This window comes from Sinohyriopsis cumingii, chromosome 2 (assembly GCF_028554795.1).
Source record: "Sinohyriopsis cumingii isolate HCF-2022 chromosome 2, ASM2855479v2, whole genome shotgun sequence".
Classification (NCBI taxonomy): domain Eukaryota; kingdom Metazoa; phylum Mollusca; class Bivalvia; order Unionida; family Unionidae; genus Sinohyriopsis; species Sinohyriopsis cumingii.
In genome coordinates, this window is record NC_142962.1 from 129,795,602 (window position 1) to 129,814,739 (window position 19,138).

The window sequence follows — 19,138 nt, forward strand, 5'->3', positions numbered from 1 at the left end:
ACCAATGCCAGACTTGCTCCCATCAGCAAATTGCATGCATTCGTTGTTCAACGAAGTTAGATTTGCATTTGAATAAGGAACTAATCATTATCAGTATGGACACTTATCTCTACCGAACGTACTTGGAAAGTCTCTTAATGTAAGGACAAGAGCCAAGAACACACATCTGGATACTTTAGTATTATGGAAACCTAAAGCTTTGTACTAGTCCAACGACACAGAGATGATTGCGGATGACTATCCTCACAATGTTGGATTAGACAATCGTCGAAAGGAAATCAAATAAGTACGCAATTGATAAATAACGGATATCTGCATCTGGACATGTGGTTGCAAGACAAGTTCCTGTTGAATGGAATGGATGTACGTTCGAGACAGAATCGAAGCAGTGCCGTGGCTAATGCTAACGATTACAAATCGAACATCGAAGAAGCCAGACCTTACGTGCTCCTTAAGGAAGTCGTACCAAAAGTGGGGAATGACGCTAGTCAAATTCTGAGCAGAACTGCATCCAATTGTCCATTACGACGAGTGGAAGTTTAAAACTTTCACCATTGCCTCTGGACTCCGATCCAAGATCAAAGATCATGTTTTCCAAGAACAAAAATGTTTATTTGCTGGCATCGTCAGCAATGCGGCGTATAACGACACTATCCATCAAAATCCTTTCAAATTCTAACACTTCAACTTGTCCAAGACAGAAGTCACCGGAGATAGCCATGCGTTGTGTAACAGATTCTTTTAAAATAACTTTGCCCAGAATAATTAATTAAGACCTTGCTTGACACTGTTTCAACATGATTTCGTACAACGATTATGTTTTGGTAGAATTTGATTTAACTCCTGACTGTGACTTTGAGGAGAGACATTTCCACTCTATAAAATCGGGCCAGCTTTATGTGGAACTTGGGTTTTCAGTAACTCTGGAAAACACAACGAATTCATATTTTATGCAGAATTTGACAGTCTGAGAGAAATGATCTTAGACTCATAGAAGAGAAAACGATGAAATACAAACCTATACAAATAGATGAAGAGGTTGTTTCTATCCACAACAACATTCACACGATCGAAGAAGATAAAACTTCAGTCATGATGTCAAGATGGCAAGAACAAGAAACACGTTCAGTTTCCTGTTTTGCACTTGACTTGGTTGAAACAATTACGGGCCAGCCAAAGAACATTTCATGAGAAAGTCAGTTGTAAACAGATGCCTAGCATTACCAGTGGAGAAAAAGAATGGATACTTACTGGGAACTTCAACAGTTCACAGTTCGTACACAGCTTCTTGGAATGCAGTGGTGTGTGCTGAAGAAAACGTCCACATAGAAAAACTTAAGACGTTAAAACCTATACAATCAACACAGACGACAGATATCGTCCGTCAACCCACTGGGTAGCCGTCTGCTTTCCCAACAACAACAGTGTGTAATATTTTGATCCTTATGGATTACCTCCTCTGGGAGACAACGTCAATGCCTTTATGAGAAGAATCACAGTATCTACTCAGTTCAATAATTTCATATTACGACTTATGCCAAGGGAACTTATTTCAACAGAGGCTACTCACAGCGGGAATGTAGATGTAAATACAAATACCTAGAAATGAAGTCAAATGATCTAATTCGTATTTGACAATGGAATTATAGGGTACATAAAAAAAAATATCCAGAAATTTATACATTACAATCCAGCACGACCAAAATATACTGAATGTTGTATGCCTCCATGAGACCAACTTCAGCGAAACCCCACAACACATTCCAAATACCCCGGGTTACTTAACCTGTTATCTCAAATACAGATCGGGGGGTGGGGGTGGACTGGTAACATTTGTTAGGGACGCTGTCTCAAGTGAGTCCGTTGTAGTATGTTTGCAAGTCAGTATAGTGTATATAAACAATCCTGCCCTTGCTTGAATGTGACAGTATGCTTGTATGTATGTATATATAACGTGCGTATCAACACCTATACCATTTTCCTTGGATAGTATGTACGTTGTGCTGAATAGTATTCGAAAAGTGTGTTGGATAGTATATAAAAATATAGGTGATAGATAGTGCATCAAAATGTGTTTGATAGTATCTACAACTTTTAATATTAGCATTCTCGTTGGAGGCCCATAGGTTTGCCTTTGGCATTACGATGGACTGAAACCTTAAGCTTAATGATAATTTTCCATTTAATCTATAATTCTTCAATATGTTAAATTCACGCTCGAGTTTATAACCCTTCCCACTGTAAATTTCGTTTGAGTCTATAAACGTTATATCCTTTGAGGCTCAAACGTTTTACTCAATGCTGATCAACCACCATACCATGCCGCCACTTTCCTTATGTTAAATTAACGTTTGAGTCTTTATTCCTTCGACCCTTGGAATAAACGATTTCCGCTAAGTCCCAAGTACCACAGATAACTACTTCGGATGTATGTATATAGTGTGGTGGATGAGCACTTACCATACCAGTGGCAGATGTACGTCCGTCAATACCTCCTAGGCAAATGGGTTTCCCAGTGACGCAAGCATAGGCATTTATGTCCGAGTGACCTGAAATTTATTTCAAACACCTTTACATCTACATCGTAGGATATGAATTTGTAGTTTCATCTGCGATTTTCCTCTATCATTAGAACATGCAACTATCGCAATCCACAAAGCTGTAGTTGATTTTCAGATAAAATTACACAATTATGGACAGCCTTGACTTTTCGGACTAACCATAATGAGACAATATACATTGTCATTCCTGAGGTATAAAATTGGAAAGGTGGACGTGTACTGCATACATAAGGTGATTGTTATTTTTTTTAAAAGATGATGAAAGAATAGGAACAAAATACCACTGGATTGGCAGGGCAGTTGGTAAGGGATTTACATCTTAATTATTTTTAATCTCACAGAGTAAGATTTAACAAACTGACAGATTATATTAAAACAAATATCTGTTTAAGTTTTCTTGATGCTGGCTTCTTATGTAGCAGTTACGCACATCAATCCTCTTCTTACTTAAGTGGTTGCAATTGTGTGATATAAAGTGTCTAAATATGCATGAACGCTATTTATCTTTCTTTTGCCTTTTTCAAGTAAAACTAAGCTGAGTTTATTTTATTTCTGATAAAGCGGTTAATATCTCTGACACGCTAGTTTCGCAAGTTCATGTCTCAGTTTTATTCTGTGACATCTTTCCTCTCGGAAACCTCATTTTGATATAGTTGGTCCAGTGTTCATACATGTAAGTGAAACCCGAGTACAAATAGCGGTATTCTAATACAATTTCTGAACCAGTCGAGTTGATTAGGCTCCATTACAAATTTAAGCCAATAAACGCCCTATTTGTAGGTTTACTGTTGATACTACTTCAAGTATTTTTAAGTTAAAATATGGACTATCTTTCAGATCATGAAAGATAAGAGAATATGAAAAGATTTATATTATTTATGTCATCGTCAAGACAGTCTTCACATCACGAAACGATATCGATATTAGAATTGGGTCACATTTCTAATTAGACTATTCTCCAACAGCAGCACGTCATCGTTTTACAAAGAGCAAAAAGCAGATATACAACCAAACTTCTTTATTTGTAAACGAACATTGAAACGTTTGCCTATAATTGTCTTCTATTGGCAGGCAAGGAAATAATGACCTACCTAGACAGTGTACTTACTTTGCGTATGGAGAAGTAGTCATGACAATGCAGATTTTACTTTTCCAGACAATATTCCAGAAAACTGATCAATTTCATTAGTACGCGAGTTATCCAAAAAGAGATAACAGTAATACAATATCAGTGTCCATATAAATAGGCCATGACAGGAGGTTGTACTATATCCCTACTTGACAATAAAGGACACTTCCCTGATAATGTTTCGGTGTTTTCTTTTACAAATAAAGAATTCTGGTTGCAGTTGTGGTGGTTTTTTTGTGTTGCTTTTCACTTTGTTTTTGTTTGTCAAACTATGACAGTCTTTTCACGAACATTTACTGCAACGGTGATAAATGTTCGCATTATCCAAATATCCTAAGTAACCGGCCTATATAATGTAATTTTCATTAGTAATCAGCCCAAATGATGTAACTTTCTTAATTTCTCCAAAATTGTTAGAAATTTATCTCTAAACATCATGGAGACCTAGCTTATAATAATGTATTTAACTGCTGATGGGAGCAAGTTCTTATTTTATATGTATTAAGATTGTCCATTACTGCCAAACATATCTCCAAAACGAGATACAGATCGTATCTCTGAAAATTTTAAATACAAGCCATCTTTTCTGATCTCAACACATTACTCCATTTAGAGCAATTCAAATATGCAAATGAGCCAAGTCATGTAAGCTGGTTCATTCATTTAATAAACTTATTTTAATGTTTCTGGAGATCTGAAAACAAATCGGACTATATAAAGAATGGCGTTATCATGGGAAAACCTACCCCTGAAAGAAACAGATGTCAAGAACGTCTGAACTCACATTGTTAAGTTGGCGGCTTTGTTTAAAGAATCATTAGTTCCTTAGTTTATATTCAAACTAGAATATTGTTGATACTAGTCGTATGGAAAGGACTCGGTTTACCTTACCTCAGGACAGCGGACAGGATTTGTGGACCCTAGGAAAAATTCTCCAGTAGACCCCTATAAATTACCAGTTGTAACGGTGGTGGGCCTCCAGAATTTTAACCTAGTCGTCATACCCTGTCCGCGGCCCTGCTTTGCTTTCTAAACAGCTCTAAAAATCTGGTAAAAATAAATTTTCATGCACAGACTTACCTCCATCATCAAATAACACAATACCGACAAGTTTTCAATTTGATACCGATGTGATGTCACAAGAACATGCATACCTCATGGCGTCATGTGACTAAAAGGTACTGTAACACTTAAAAACGTAGTTTTGGCCATAAACATACTTTTTTGACATTATTTAATATCGAGCGCATGCATCGCCCACCGCGATATTTTGGCTAATAGCAATAAATGCTAAGTATGACATATAATGAAATAACTAAGCTGGGCCGCAAATGCGCTTCACATTAAAACGATAGTTAATTGTTCTTCAATGCTTTCCAGACGATCATCATAGAATCACAACAACAAAAAAACACACATTGGGGAAGAAATATGACAATTTGATCATAAGAGCTTCAGAAATATCAATACAATTCGTGTTTGATGTTATTTTCATTCATATTATATAAATGAAAATAAGGAAAGCATATATGAATTTAAAACTTTGAGTAAGTATGCAAAGTGAGATGGACGACTTAATTTCCATATTTCAGGAGAAGAAAAAAAAAACTTAGATATATTTAAAATAATAAGGCTACAAAGATGTATAAACTTCTTTACCATATAATAACCGAAATGAGAAATGATGTTTAATCTTTAATTTCACACACACACACACACACACACACACACGTGTGTGTGTGTGTGTGTGTGTGACTTTGAAAAGGTATCTAACCAGTTTTCCACGTACAAAATTAACATACGCATTTAATGCAAGTGAAGGATAGAAAAAAAACGAATCGTCTATACTAAATCTGCTAAAATACTAGTACGGCATAAATGACTCTGCAAATTCCACGTTTGAGTGAGAAAAAAAAGGACATAGTTTGCAATAAATCACATACAAAATGTCTACAATATATAAGCATCCAATAAGTATATTTTCCCTCATAGATAATAATCAAACCTATTTTCCTACCTCAGAGTAGGCCAGGGTTTATTCATAATTGTATGTGCCTTTGCTTATAAAAATAATTAAAACTTTTCTGAGAGCGCACCAAACAGAATCAAGTTACCTCATAGGTATTGTTATACGTTCATAAAGCACTCAATTACCGTTCAACTTGTTTTATCAATGGAACAGTGAAGTTACACTGATAATTTGAACACATACAATATAGTGCGGTATAAATGCAGACTATTTTCAAAAGAACTAGATCTGAACAAACAAACGATCGATTTAGATTCATGTGTACACAGTAGTTGATTAAAAAAAATACGATAATGCGCGTCACTCAATAGTCATTTCATGCAATTAAGTGTCAAATTATACATGTTTACGGTCTGGATACGGTAGACAATACAAAATGTTATTATACTCAGGTTGTAAACTTTACAACATCTATTAGTTATATGAGAAAAAGAACGTGAGTATGGCGTGTGATAGCATAACGTAATGTTTTAAAAGGATTTCAAAATTCAGAAAACACAATCTAAGAAACCTACAAATATTTTTCAAGAGTCGTATGTTAACTGTATTCATTAACTGATTATATTTAAAAACGTTAGTCCTGGAAGTGTAAAAATGTGGTAATCATTTTTGTCTTTCATCGTGACAATAAGAACACAACAGAAGATACTGGTATTCATACCCTACTTCTTGCGACTGACAAGAGTGTACAGTCTCTTTTGTTATAGAAAACATTAGGCATATACAAGTTTCAACAGGAAATCTATGACTTGCAGTTCTGAACATAATCATTTTTTTAAGATGTATTTTTGGTCATGAGAAATCAAGGCTAGTTATAAATTATCTGTAGTTAAGCTGTTTACATGTCTTATTGTTGTTCGCTGCCCAGACTTTTTTGTATTTATCTTTATGTTGTAGTTCTATAGATTTTGTTAACCATTTCATTGACACAAAGCTTTGATTTCTCCACATGTAGATAAACCCAGCATCATCTGATATAGATTACTATCCATTAAGTGTCATAAGAATTATCCAAAAATTATTTTTTTCATAACCACTAACTAATCTAGCCCAACAGAAATCATACCCTGGATTTCCTTTTGTAGCCCTCTGAACTGCATGTCTAGGTAATATACTTTGTCAATTGTTACGTAACAATGTTCATATTTTGTCTGTTTCTACAAAATACTGTGGGACATCAAATGCAGATTTAGAGCTCATAGAAGCCTGTGGAGATGCTCCATTTGTATACAGATGCCGAGATATAGCTTTGACAGATAGAGGTGAGGGTGCCAATGATCAAAATCCGAGTGGAGGCGGCGAAGTATAAATTGGCATTGCATGGCAGTATTTATACAAGTAAATGCTTATATGACATTTGTTTAAAAGATGAAGAAGAAGCAAAAGAACCAGCAGGATTATTCGGACCTGATATTGTAGTAGAAGACGACGTTGTTATTTTGTTTCGGTTATGCTCTGATACATCAATATCGTCCGGTGAGTTTTTCGATTTCTTGTGTTTCTTTTGTTTTTTCCATTAGCTACTTTAAAGTTACTCGCCGTATATGGTCATACATATTCAATAAAGCGGATACAAATAATTGATATGATATATCTAAACATTATAAATCATCAATATTCTTCTTACCCTGCAGTGAAATACAACCGTCATGTTTCATACGCATGTAGTACAACCCCCTCCTCTCCTCTCTTATTTGCTTGGTTATTAGCATGTATTGTGTGACCGTAGCATTAACCTTAAATACATATCTAAGGATTATTAACATGAATTGTGTTACTTAACATTAATATTGCATGGTATATATATATATATATATATATATATATATATATATATATATATATATATATATATATATATATATATATATATATATATATATATATATATATATAAGTACTGATTTTGATGAACTTGGACACCTGTTGGACACCTGTTCAGAGCAGATGGTAGCTGTTCACGGATAGAAAACATTAAGAAGAGTATGAAAACGCTTCTGTATTGATATAACTTTAGTAAGCAAGAAATAGGTAAGGATATCTGCGACCTAAGCATTTTCTAAATTATCTCATATTTGACAAGGTAGATGCCCGTATGCCCCGCTTTTCCCATTTCTGGAATTAACAGCGGTTCGAGATATAAATAAATCATTTAATGATATATAAGTTCATTGTCTAGCCTTATTTACGTACATTAACGTTCTGGAAGAGACCTTGTGACCCACGTCCTGGTTATTTTATTGTGTCTTAGGCTTTTGTGTAATGTTATGGCAAACAAAATTACTCATTCTGTTTTTAATATCAGTAGATACCCCTGTGACCCACTTTCCACTTTATAGAATTCACAATTGGTCGAGTTACACACTTCTTGATATACATCTACATACCAACTTGCATGGGTTTAGGTGAAGAAAGGCCCATGTTACTTAGGAATGTATAAAACAAATGTACAAGAGCGTGGAAATCAGTTCACTGTTATGTATATTTAACTTATACTGTGTGCTTGACCTTTGTCCATTATTGAGGAAAGAGATTTTGTGTGTCCCTGATTTTTTTAACAAGTTATAAATAAATCGTTTAATGATATATGAGTTCAAGGTCTAGCCTTACTGACAAACATAACATGTGCTGGAAGAGAATTTGTTACCCACATCCTGGTTATTTTATTATTGTCTAAGGCTTTGGTACAAAACCAAATGATTTATTCCTGTTTTTAATATAAGTCTTTAGCAATCTATAATCAGATTGTTCAGTTGTATTCATAAATAATCGGAAATGTATCTTTTAATTAAATTCTTCATTGGAATTACAAAGTGCTCGTTGACATGTTGGACTAAATCAATACGGGGGGCAGGGTTATTGTGAATTCATTTAAAGACTTTCTTATATATATGATATCACTGTGCTATATCAACACTGTTGGCGCATCGGCTCATTCAAAACTATTGGTACATCAGAACATTCTATACGAATTCATTCGGAATTCTCTTTATTTTTGGATTTGTGAAAATTTAGGATCATTTGGGATTTAATTCTTAATATTGTAAGCTCCTCTTAAATTTTAATTTCGTAACTTAGCGGAAAATTTTTTTTTGATTTTAATGAATTTGTTGGACTCGCTTCTTTCTGTTACTTAGTTGAAGATCACAGAGTCATAACTTCACGATGACCTGATATTGGTGTGGCTGAGTTACACTTACTGAGATGCATCCGAATACGAATATTTAAAAATGTTGGTCAAACAGGTCCAACGTATTTAACATGCAACAAATGAATTGACTGAAAATATAAAACACTCAAGGGTGAAAAATGAGATTGGTATTGTTAACTTACTCTTGCTGGGACGCATCCACGTATCAATTTTCAGGAGTATTCAAACGTGAAAATAAGATTGGTATTGTTAACTGACTCTTGTTGGGACGCATCCACGTATCACTTTTCAGGAGTATTCAATCGTGAAAAATGAGATTGGTATTGTTAACTTACTCTTGCTGGGACGCATCCACGTATCACTTTTCAGGAGTATTCAAACGTGAAAAATGAGATTGGTATTGTTAACTTACTCTTGCTGGGACGCATCCACGTATCAATTTTCAGGAGTATTCAAACGTGAAAATGAGATTGGTATTGTTAACTTACTCTTGCTGGGACGCATCCACGTATCACTTTTCAGGAGTATTCAAACGTGAAAATGAGATTGGTATTGTTAACTTACTCTTGCTGAGACGCATCCACGTATCAATTATCAGGAGTATTCAAACGTGAAAATGAGATTGGTATTGTTAACTTACTCTTGCTGGGACGCATCAATTTTCAGGAGTATATGTAAAATATGGTACTTGAAAATGAGTTTGAAGGACAAATTGCTAAAACTATACAAAATCACTCATTAAAAATAAGGGTCAACTAGTCAAGTTTTGGTATGTTTGATTTACTCCTGATGAGATGCATCCACATGCCGATTTTAATACGTGCTGGTAAATATATCTCAAAGATACTGAGGAACTAAAAAATGAATGGCTTAAAAATAAATTCATTCAAGTATAAAAATTAAGTTACAATGACATAATTTTGGTATGGCTGAGTTGCAGTTCTTGAAATTATCCACATACCAGTTTTCATGAAGATGTATCCCTGGATGTTTATAAATAATAACTCCAGACCAGCTGATCCAAAAGAAATGAGTCAGAATATTGTACATCTAGAAAATGTATTGGTAAAAGTCAAGAAAATCAAAACTTTAACATAGCATTGTCCGTTCAGACCAGTATGAGGTATTTGACATTACTTTGGGGTTCATTTGTTATAATTGGTATATCAATTGGTATTGTTTTGCTTATGAAACATACATGCAATACCCACATTAAAACTTTATAGCCACAATGTGAATGTAGAATAGTAAATAAGAATTTAACACGTAATGCTACAGTGTATGTACACACCAAACGTCTTAGCATAAGTGTCAGCTATCCAGCCCATCTCTCGGTTCCCAGTTCCCATATCTGGTGCAGGCACGTCAATACAAGAACCTACAAAATGCAAAATACAACATATATCAAAAGTCCGTTATATCGTACAAGAAGATAGTGTCAGTGGTCGAAAAATATTGCAAAATATACGTATGGCATTATGAAATCGTACAAAATAAACAAGAGTACATCGGTGGGACTAACGCTCTACTGGTAAAAATAATTCTAAGACAAACAAGATGATTCCATTTCCTGCTGTTAACTGCTTAGTATTGAACCAATCCAATAGCGAGAACAGTATTTTCAAATTAATTGCAGTAGTAGACACGGTGGTAGACACAGTGGTAGACACAATGGTAGACACGGTCTTAGACACAGTGGTAGACACAGTGGTAGACAAGGTGCACATCAGATCGGCATCATTGTTTTAAGACCAAGCAAACACCAATAAAGGTTTTTTATTATGAAAACTAAATGTCGAGGCTGATCAAATCCAATAGCCCGACATCTCATGTTGGACAAGTCATAGTTTCCATGGCGCTAGCCCACGATGCGTGCTTTTTTATTCTGTCTTAAAACTAGTCGGGTAAACGCAAATTGTCATACTTGAATCATTCTATAATCATTTTATCTACTGATATCTGGCCATTATGCTTGAATCTACCTCTCTTCATTTATTCTGTCTTATCCTGTGATACTACAGTAAGTGGTCATTGATAGAATTTGAATTTACGTCGTGTTCGGACTTCGGCAGTATACGACGGCTTGATAAATGCTGCATGTGTGCGCGAGTTATATCACATGTTAGGCTCAGTGACCCAATTATCAGCTTGTCGAAATACTTGAATCCAATTTTCAGCCAGTCAAAACACCTCAAATCAAATTATCAGCCGATCTAAACACTTCAAATGAAATTATCAACCAGTCTAAACACTTCAAACCAAATTAACAGCCAGTCTAAACACTTTCAACCAAATTATCAGCCAGCCTAAACACTTCAAACCAAATTATCAGCCAGACTAAACACTTTGAACACAACAAATATGGTATGAGTAATTAGTAGAGGTGCTCCGTATTACCGACATACCGATTTACTTTGGTATTTTTTTTCTCTGTACCGGTACATCGGTAGTTTCTGTCAGTATGGAATGTATGGATATTCCCCAGAGGTCTTGTTACGATTTTAATGATATTAACAGCCTGTTTTCATTATTCATGACAGAATAGTTCAAAATAATAATAATAATAATAATAATAATAATAATTTATTCAGCCACTGGCCTATTTTACAAAATACAGCACAAGTAAATATAATGTGTACCATGGTGTAAAGAAGTTAAATATGATGTACTTCATGAGTATAGATACATCATTTCCTATAATCGGTGCATACTATTAAAAAGATGTTACTAACTCTAAGTATATTATTCACCATTCGTTTGAATTATCAAGGATTGTCAAAGACGAAAAGCCGAATGGATATAAAGAAAGATTCCTTATAATTATTCTATTACTATGACTCATTAGGGATTAAAAAAAATTCTACAGACGGATAGAGATAATAAACTTCATTAAAGTATACCTAAATGGTAATAAGCTGGACAAACACAAACAAAATGGAATTCATCTTCTACCAAGCAAACATTATTTCTTTGGCATAATTCAAAATACCCATGCAGCGATAGCGGTAGTATATAAGGTCTTCATGGGATATACAAGTCAAGAGACGAAGACATATAACCCCGCTTAAAGCTGAGATGTTAACTGCGTTAGAAAGCACTTTGTTGAGCATTCAACAAGTATTAAAAGAGAAGATGGCTTAACCAAATCGCGAAGAAGGGGTACTAGAGTGTTTGGGAAAAGAACTTCATGAAGGGGAGCAGCTATTGCCGATGAAGCTAACAAGGAAACAGCCTTAAAGCGCACGATTATTCTGAAGGACGGCAACATTTCTTATTATGGGTTTTATCACCCATACAATGATCGCCCTGTAAATCTAAATGTCCACAACGACCAGGCCTGAAAGTCTTGATTTCGTAGAACTCCAAAAGGCTGCGTTGTTTGAGAATGATATTTGAAAAGCCGTTCAGGAAAATACTGAAGATATCCAAACGATTGTGTGGATTCTTGGCGGAAGAGAAACAAATACTAATCCTGTCCTAACAGAGCAATTTGTGTTGGCGGATAGAAAATGCTTTAGAATAATGGAAAGTACAAGCAGATTGCTAATGTCTTCAAGTATGCAAAAAGCAAGAGAAGAGACAGTAAAACGAGCGATCAAAGTTTTTAGTGTTTCTATAGTCGTAGCGAAAGTGGCAAAAGATCGAAACGGTCAGAAGTTCATGCCAACATCTGTGTTCGAGGACTTTCAGTGAGAGTGCCTTGAATTCAGACATGGAGACCTCTAGAACAGCACTAAAGGCTATAGTGTAAACAAATGTTGTAAACCTCAATATGGCTGCATGCTATCCTGGAAGCTTTTTAGGTATGAGAGAATGCGTCCCCTACTTTAAGCGGTTGGGTCATCAAAAAAGTGGAATGGCAAGAGTAGCTATTAACGGTGATCTTCCAGAAATGTACCTAACAAGATCTGCATAGATACTATTTTGGTTCTTTTCGCCAGATACTCGTGCGTTTAGTCCGGCCTGGTTTGGCCGCCATTTTGCCAAGTCAGCTGAAGGAGAGGCATCCATAAAAGTCCGTGGCTGGGCTCCAATCGTGCTTCTACGGTTCGTGGTGGATACCAAGTTTGCCTTGCATCTCAATATAGCAAAGACCAGAATTTCCTTTAATGAACAGACGAACGTTTTGCTCACAGATATCAAGGAAATGGGCAGAATGGCAAGTTTATAGCTTGTAGGGCCAAAGTCTGCAAGTACATGACCCGGCTAGTTACTGATGAGGGCGCGCTGAACTATTTATTGCGCAGCTGGAAAGAAGCCAATGCCTTTGGTAGATTACGACAAAGGCACACAGGACACGTTATTACATAATATGATGGCTCGCAGCCGCAGTACACCTACCTTTTCAGCATACTGCAGAGATTTAAGAAAGAAGCCGTGAATGTGGCAACCGACTAGATTAATACCGCTCTCGTGGAGTGGAAAGGCTGGTAGATGTAAACGCCTACTACGCTGAGCCTCTATTTTGCAATGAATGCTTCCTACGTATGGGGTGTGATGTAAACAAATTGCTCTTGGCAAACGTCTCAATCGAGGCTTATGAATGGAGGCAGTGGTATGAAATAATTTCTGTCTCACGATGAATATTGGAGCTCAAAGAGTGACCTGCAGGATTCTGCTTCACTTAACACCAAAGACCAGTTATACGCGCAAAAAACCCAAATCTTCCAAACTTAATGGTCGCATAGAATCAGAGAAATCTACGTGGGCAATTGATCTCTTTCGGGCGGGCGGAGTAATGCCCGTATTTCATTAAATGCTCTTAAAACATGTGAATCTTGGGAGTCAAGGGGAAAATCTTCTCTTGCACGCAGCAAAGCCTTAGTTACCAGTCCACCGAATAGGATAGTCAAGGAGATGGGTGATTGAGATTGTTAATGACTAAAACTATTATAGCGTTTATGGCTGGAATACCTGCCAGAAAAAGAGAAGACTCCCGAGCATATGGGATAAGGGAGTATTCCAGGTTGTATATTTTGGGATGTTATTTGCATAATTTCCCTCCGACTCCTTACGGCACCTCTCAGAAAGCTTAAAACGAAAAATGTCAGGGAAACCTGTTGCGGGTATCCTGAACAACCACCATGACTGAACTGCTTGTTGATAGTACGGTTGAAGCTGTTCATAATGCGTTGCGCACGATGGACGCTGGCCTCGTCTCCATATATGCACTTTGTACTTTTCAACAGGTACGACACAGCGCACGTAAACTCCTAGCCGGGGTCAGACTTGGACCACATTATCATCTACCATTTACAGGTACGTGTGAACGGGTCGCCGACATTAGAAGCCTTCTTTGTGGCCAATGGTTCAGCCTCCTTGTAGCTGATGACGATATCAACAATTCTCAACACGTTCTTGTATGACTATCGCCCGAGCTCGTCGTTCGGTCGAAACTAGAGATTATCATATGGTGTTTCAGTCTCTAGCATCTCCCGCTTATAGATACGTAGCAAAGCGTAGCCAGCCTTAGAATGCTTCTTTGTGGTCAGGGGCTCAGCCTCCTTGTAGCAGCTGATTTAATAAAGAACGCTGAGCCCGTTTATGTATGTCTATCGTCAAAGCTTGTCGTTAGGTAGAAACTAGAGATTGATCTGGTGCGTCTCGTTGTGGACATCTTCTCTGGCAGTGGTCTGTCACCCGATAGAATACTTTGACGCATTCGGTAGATGTGACATGCATCACGGCTCCGACTAATGCTGGCTATCATACTGTTTCCTTGCTAAGACACCAGGTTTCCCTTCATTACGGACGATCATGTCGCAGAAGCATCAAGGGAGTTGGTTGGTTGGTTAGCGGTTTTCAGGGTGTCGATTTCGGGCGTGGATATTGTTGTCGGACCCTTCTACAATTACGGCAAAAGCATGTAAGCCTGCGTATATTACTTATATGTATATGGCAATAACATCTGGCAGAACATGTGCTTGAAGTACGATTTGCTCATTACAGATTCAGACAGCACGGTCCTCTGCGGCTTCGCTCCTATTCCGCGACAGTCTATCGCATAGTTCTCAAGCAGGTCCGAAGTGTAGAAAGCGTGGAGGCATCGGAAGCAACCGTGTCCTTGGCTCTTGTGGTTACTGTTGTTTTAAGTAATCCGGAAAAGACTTTAATCCACCCATAGCGATAATTTCGAGGTAGGTTAGTATCAATAGGTTGATAGATTTGTCTAGCGCCTATTCAGAAACGGGATTGGGATAGAGCGCATGGTCTTAACTAGAGTCATTCAGAGCAATGTTGCGTTTAATGCTCTTAAACGTGATTATTTCAAACACCCTGATCAGAAACTTAATACCAGTCCGGAATTCGCTCTGGTAGCGGTCCTACCTACTAGTGAGTTTCGGTTGATAGTAGGTGAATGTAGGGCGAACACAGGATGCCACAGTTTTCACGTTTATGATGGCATTTTGGGGATTCACTTGGGTGACACTTGCTTCGAAATGGTAGATACTGCAGAATGTGAAGCTTTATCATCTTACACATCACTAGCAGCCAGCATGAACACTCACCAACGAACTTTTCAGTTGCTGCTCAATATTTGACACAGCAGCGGCGACTATCAAGCAGAAAAGGCGTGATTGTTTGAATTGTTTCGCGATATTATTTAGCGAACGCACAGAGTGTCGATATTGTAGCCCGCAGAGTTAACCAAAACATAATCAGACTATGGCACCACGGCCTGTCTTATGTGTTAAAAGCCGACTGAAGAAGTTCACATGCAAACGCTCCTCACAGCCGCGGTGGCCAACGATCACGGCGCAGTGTTATCAGAAAAACCTTGCGCGCAAGCTTTGTTATCACGTGGTTTTCATAAACTGCTATTTCGCTGAACCACGCGTCCACTATGATGTATATGTACGAGTTCAACACGCTGCCTGGGTTGATTTGTTTTGGGTTTGCGACAGTACGCATTCGCATTTCAATAACCCTTTCTGATATGTGGAAACTTTGGTCTTCCGTCGACCACATGTCGAACACAAAGGAAAATTCGTTTTGGAAATATTCACCAATGTTCATCGACAGCAGCTCTGCGTCTTTGATAGATTTATTTGCCATTTTTAGAGTGTCTTTCCCCATCTGGAATGGCGCCAGTCAATGATCATATATACTGTTTGTAGCACCATCGATTGTCTCTGGAACGTTTTTGATAAGATGGTTGTAAAAATGATCAATATCGTTTGCAAAATCAGCTCCTTGCGTCGTGTCATAGAAGAGAATGACTATCGCTTTTCTTCGTCTCGCGTGAGTTGAGGTTGCGTTTCCACACTTTTCAGCTCGAACTCGAGCGGCACAGAGAAGCAGCTTCAATACAAGGCAGCGGTAGATGCTTCGAACTGGCTGGCGACAACGGAATTGTCAGTGTTAACACGTATAGCGACAGTGTTATTGTTCTGTATCCCCTCAAGACCGTGCTGGTCCTCTCTTTTTAAGTCATCCAAAGATCTTTGTAAGCACCCCAAAAATCCGGGTCGTCGTATACAAATTCAAAGCCCTCGAGCTAAACTCTTATCTTCTTCAAGCTGGACTTGCCCAGATTTATCACACTTGTACGGTTGGGGTCATCCTGGCTCATATTCCTGCTGCTCAAAGCAATTACAAATGCCAGTCTGGCAGCTCCAGGAACAAAAACATCGCTGCTGCTAAGATATTTTTTTTTTTTTTTTTTTTTTTTGCTCTGTGGTGCTTGGATCGTTGGTCACAACAGTAGCGCTCATGACTGCCTATTTGCTAAGCATAGAGAAGGAAATGGGTTGAGTTTGTTTCCGTACTGGAACATCTTGCATTTCAGCTTTTGTACTCTCCCTTTAATTAGCGTTTATAGTTGCTGCCATGAAATAAATAAAACATGACACAAGGATGCATTAGCGTTGAAATGATTGATCGGGCAGATCGCCTACTGGTAATAACAGATGGAGAACCTTTTTGAATTTTTACCGAAATGTTTAGGATGATAATATTTCAAAGCACGATGGCCTAAATAGAATTCAGACCAAAAGTTGAAAGACGACCTACTAATGGTCAAGACGGACAAATCGTACACATATCTTGAGCACACGGTCGCAAGGAAAGTTATATCATGCACCAAATCATATGTACAACATCTCTATCGCGTTAAAATATACGAATATCTATCGACAGAAAAGCCAAAAGGAGCAGTCAGCAAAGAGCAAAGCAAAAACTTCAGAAACCATAAGAAGCGTATCCGTCGAGAACGATGAGTGTATTCAGATGATGCGCTCCTCGCTGTAGTGGGATCAGAAGATACGGCGATCAACAACAGCAGAGGAACATAACAGCCTCCCCAATGCGAAAAATCATTTGTATCAAGGTGGTGCTTGAAAGGATGCGGAACGAACTTAAAAATAACCTCTTGAAGTTTGCTGAGCTCAATAACATATCGCCACAGAAAATAAAATCTTACCCGGGAAGAAAACGACTCGAGCCAATCTAATAGAAGAAGAAAAAAAGATGAGACAAGGAGATACGAGCTCGCATTATAAGCGTATAAGACAAACGCTGGTCGTAGCTAGAGGCTGCTTACACCAATCGATAAGCCCTTTGCGTCCAGTTTTCCACGATCAGAGAAACTACCAACATAATTCAGCACAAGGATATACCTCTGGCCGAGTGCCTGGGAATATTCTTAAGCGAGCAAGGCATCACTATAGCTTCAAAAATTCATCATGAATATGATCGTACTTTCAATCACATGCGAATACGGCGCAGATCCGCCAACACCATCTCCAGCCCCAACACTTAAACCGGATTATGACAGCGCGAAACAAAGGATCAAAATGCATCAGGAGCAGCTTTTCGGAATGCTGACAACACTAGCAGAAAAAGTGGCTGCGGCCCTGCCCGGAATTATCGGATCAATCGTGGCGTTCCTGATTACGAACGCTGGAACTGCCTTTGGTTGACTATCCGGAAACCTCATGGTGCTTGCCATCAAAATACCAGTCGCGTTTTTTGCAGTTATTAACTGCGAACGTAAAAACTAAAAGACTCGCATTGATGCTAGCTGTAAGTATTGCCATGTTATTGTCTTCGCTATTTTCAGCTTTCATTTTGCATGAGCTTTTCGCTGTTCCACCTACGCTGTCGTTGCTGCTAACAATAACCCACGCGATAAGCTCTCTAACAGGCGAAGAGCTAGTCAGTCTGCCGCTTATCACGAAGTAAGAAGTGTCAAAATGCACATATTCATTTTTTGTCATTGCGACTGTTGGGGTGATGGTGCTGCTGCAACAAGCGAAGGTGGTTGGGTAAATATCTTTTCTGAATTATATTATTGATATTTTGTATCAGTCAGTATGCCTCCGCTTGCATATTGTTTGTAATGCCCTGCAATATAAAATACACACTCCGTTTCCTGAGCTCAGCTGTTTGTGCCCTTTTTGGGCGTTGCTATGCACCGCTATGTTGCTTCTTTTAGCTCGATGTTTTGCTTGGCATTAGGTAAAGATTTTACCCAACAACATAATCTATATCACTTACGGCGTTTTCTATAAATGCCCGGTACTTTGCTAATGAGCTGAGGCGTATCTTTATCTTTCTGCTCCAACGTATCCTCTCCGTTTGCTGAGCGCAACTGTTTGTGCGTCCAAAATTCCCGAACCTGCAGCAGAACGCTGTCATTAAGAAGCCTCTCGCCGACGTTTGTAATGCCCTGTAATGTGTGCAATATAAAATACACACAAACGTTGTATGCTTCTTTATCCTTGTCTTGTGGGATATAGGGCAACGTGCTACTTTCCACCTAAAGGTTCCTCGGACATTTAATACCCTGGGTCAAATACAGTGTTATGTGAATCACTCACGGGTCTGATAAATAAACTGGCCCTCCTGGAACTAAGCTGATACAAAACACACCTAGATCGTTGTTATCACCACGGTTGTACCATCAATCTGTGCTTTTATTTACTCCAAACTGTAAGCAGTCATAACAACGTTATTCTTTAATACATGCCATACTGTTTAGTTTCGCAAAAGGCACTGAATCTGAATACGAATTTGTTTACCTGGTGGCACCGGTAGTAAAACGCGAATCCCGTAACAACTACAGACAGGTTTCAGGAAGAAAGCTACATCAAATCTGAGCATGCTTATACGGGTCCACATGAATCACTAGCTATGAATGCCCTAAAGAGTCTTCCGATTTAATGTGCCATTTTTTTTTTTGAATCAGGAATAAGGAATACGGGACAACTCAATGTCAAAATCCTTATTGAATAGGTAAAACTGGTTACTTATTACTTATTGAAAAG

General features: G+C 37.9%; 1 protein-coding gene across 2 annotated transcripts in view; it reads right to left on the minus strand.

Moving 5' to 3' along the window:
• LOC149805826 (glutamate dehydrogenase 1, mitochondrial-like) overlaps positions 1–19,138 on the minus strand; it is a 55,911-nt gene that overhangs the window by 26,436 nt on the left and 10,337 nt on the right. For both annotated transcript variants that reach the window (XM_089950540.1, XM_089950539.1), the window contains exons 3-4: positions 10,162–10,248; positions 2,461–2,549 (exon numbers count right to left, since the gene is read on the minus strand). In XM_089950540.1, the coding sequence (XP_089806666.1) occupies positions 2,461–2,549; positions 10,162–10,248 (176 nt within the window). The remainder of the gene's footprint in view (positions 1–2,460; positions 2,550–10,161; positions 10,249–19,138) is intronic.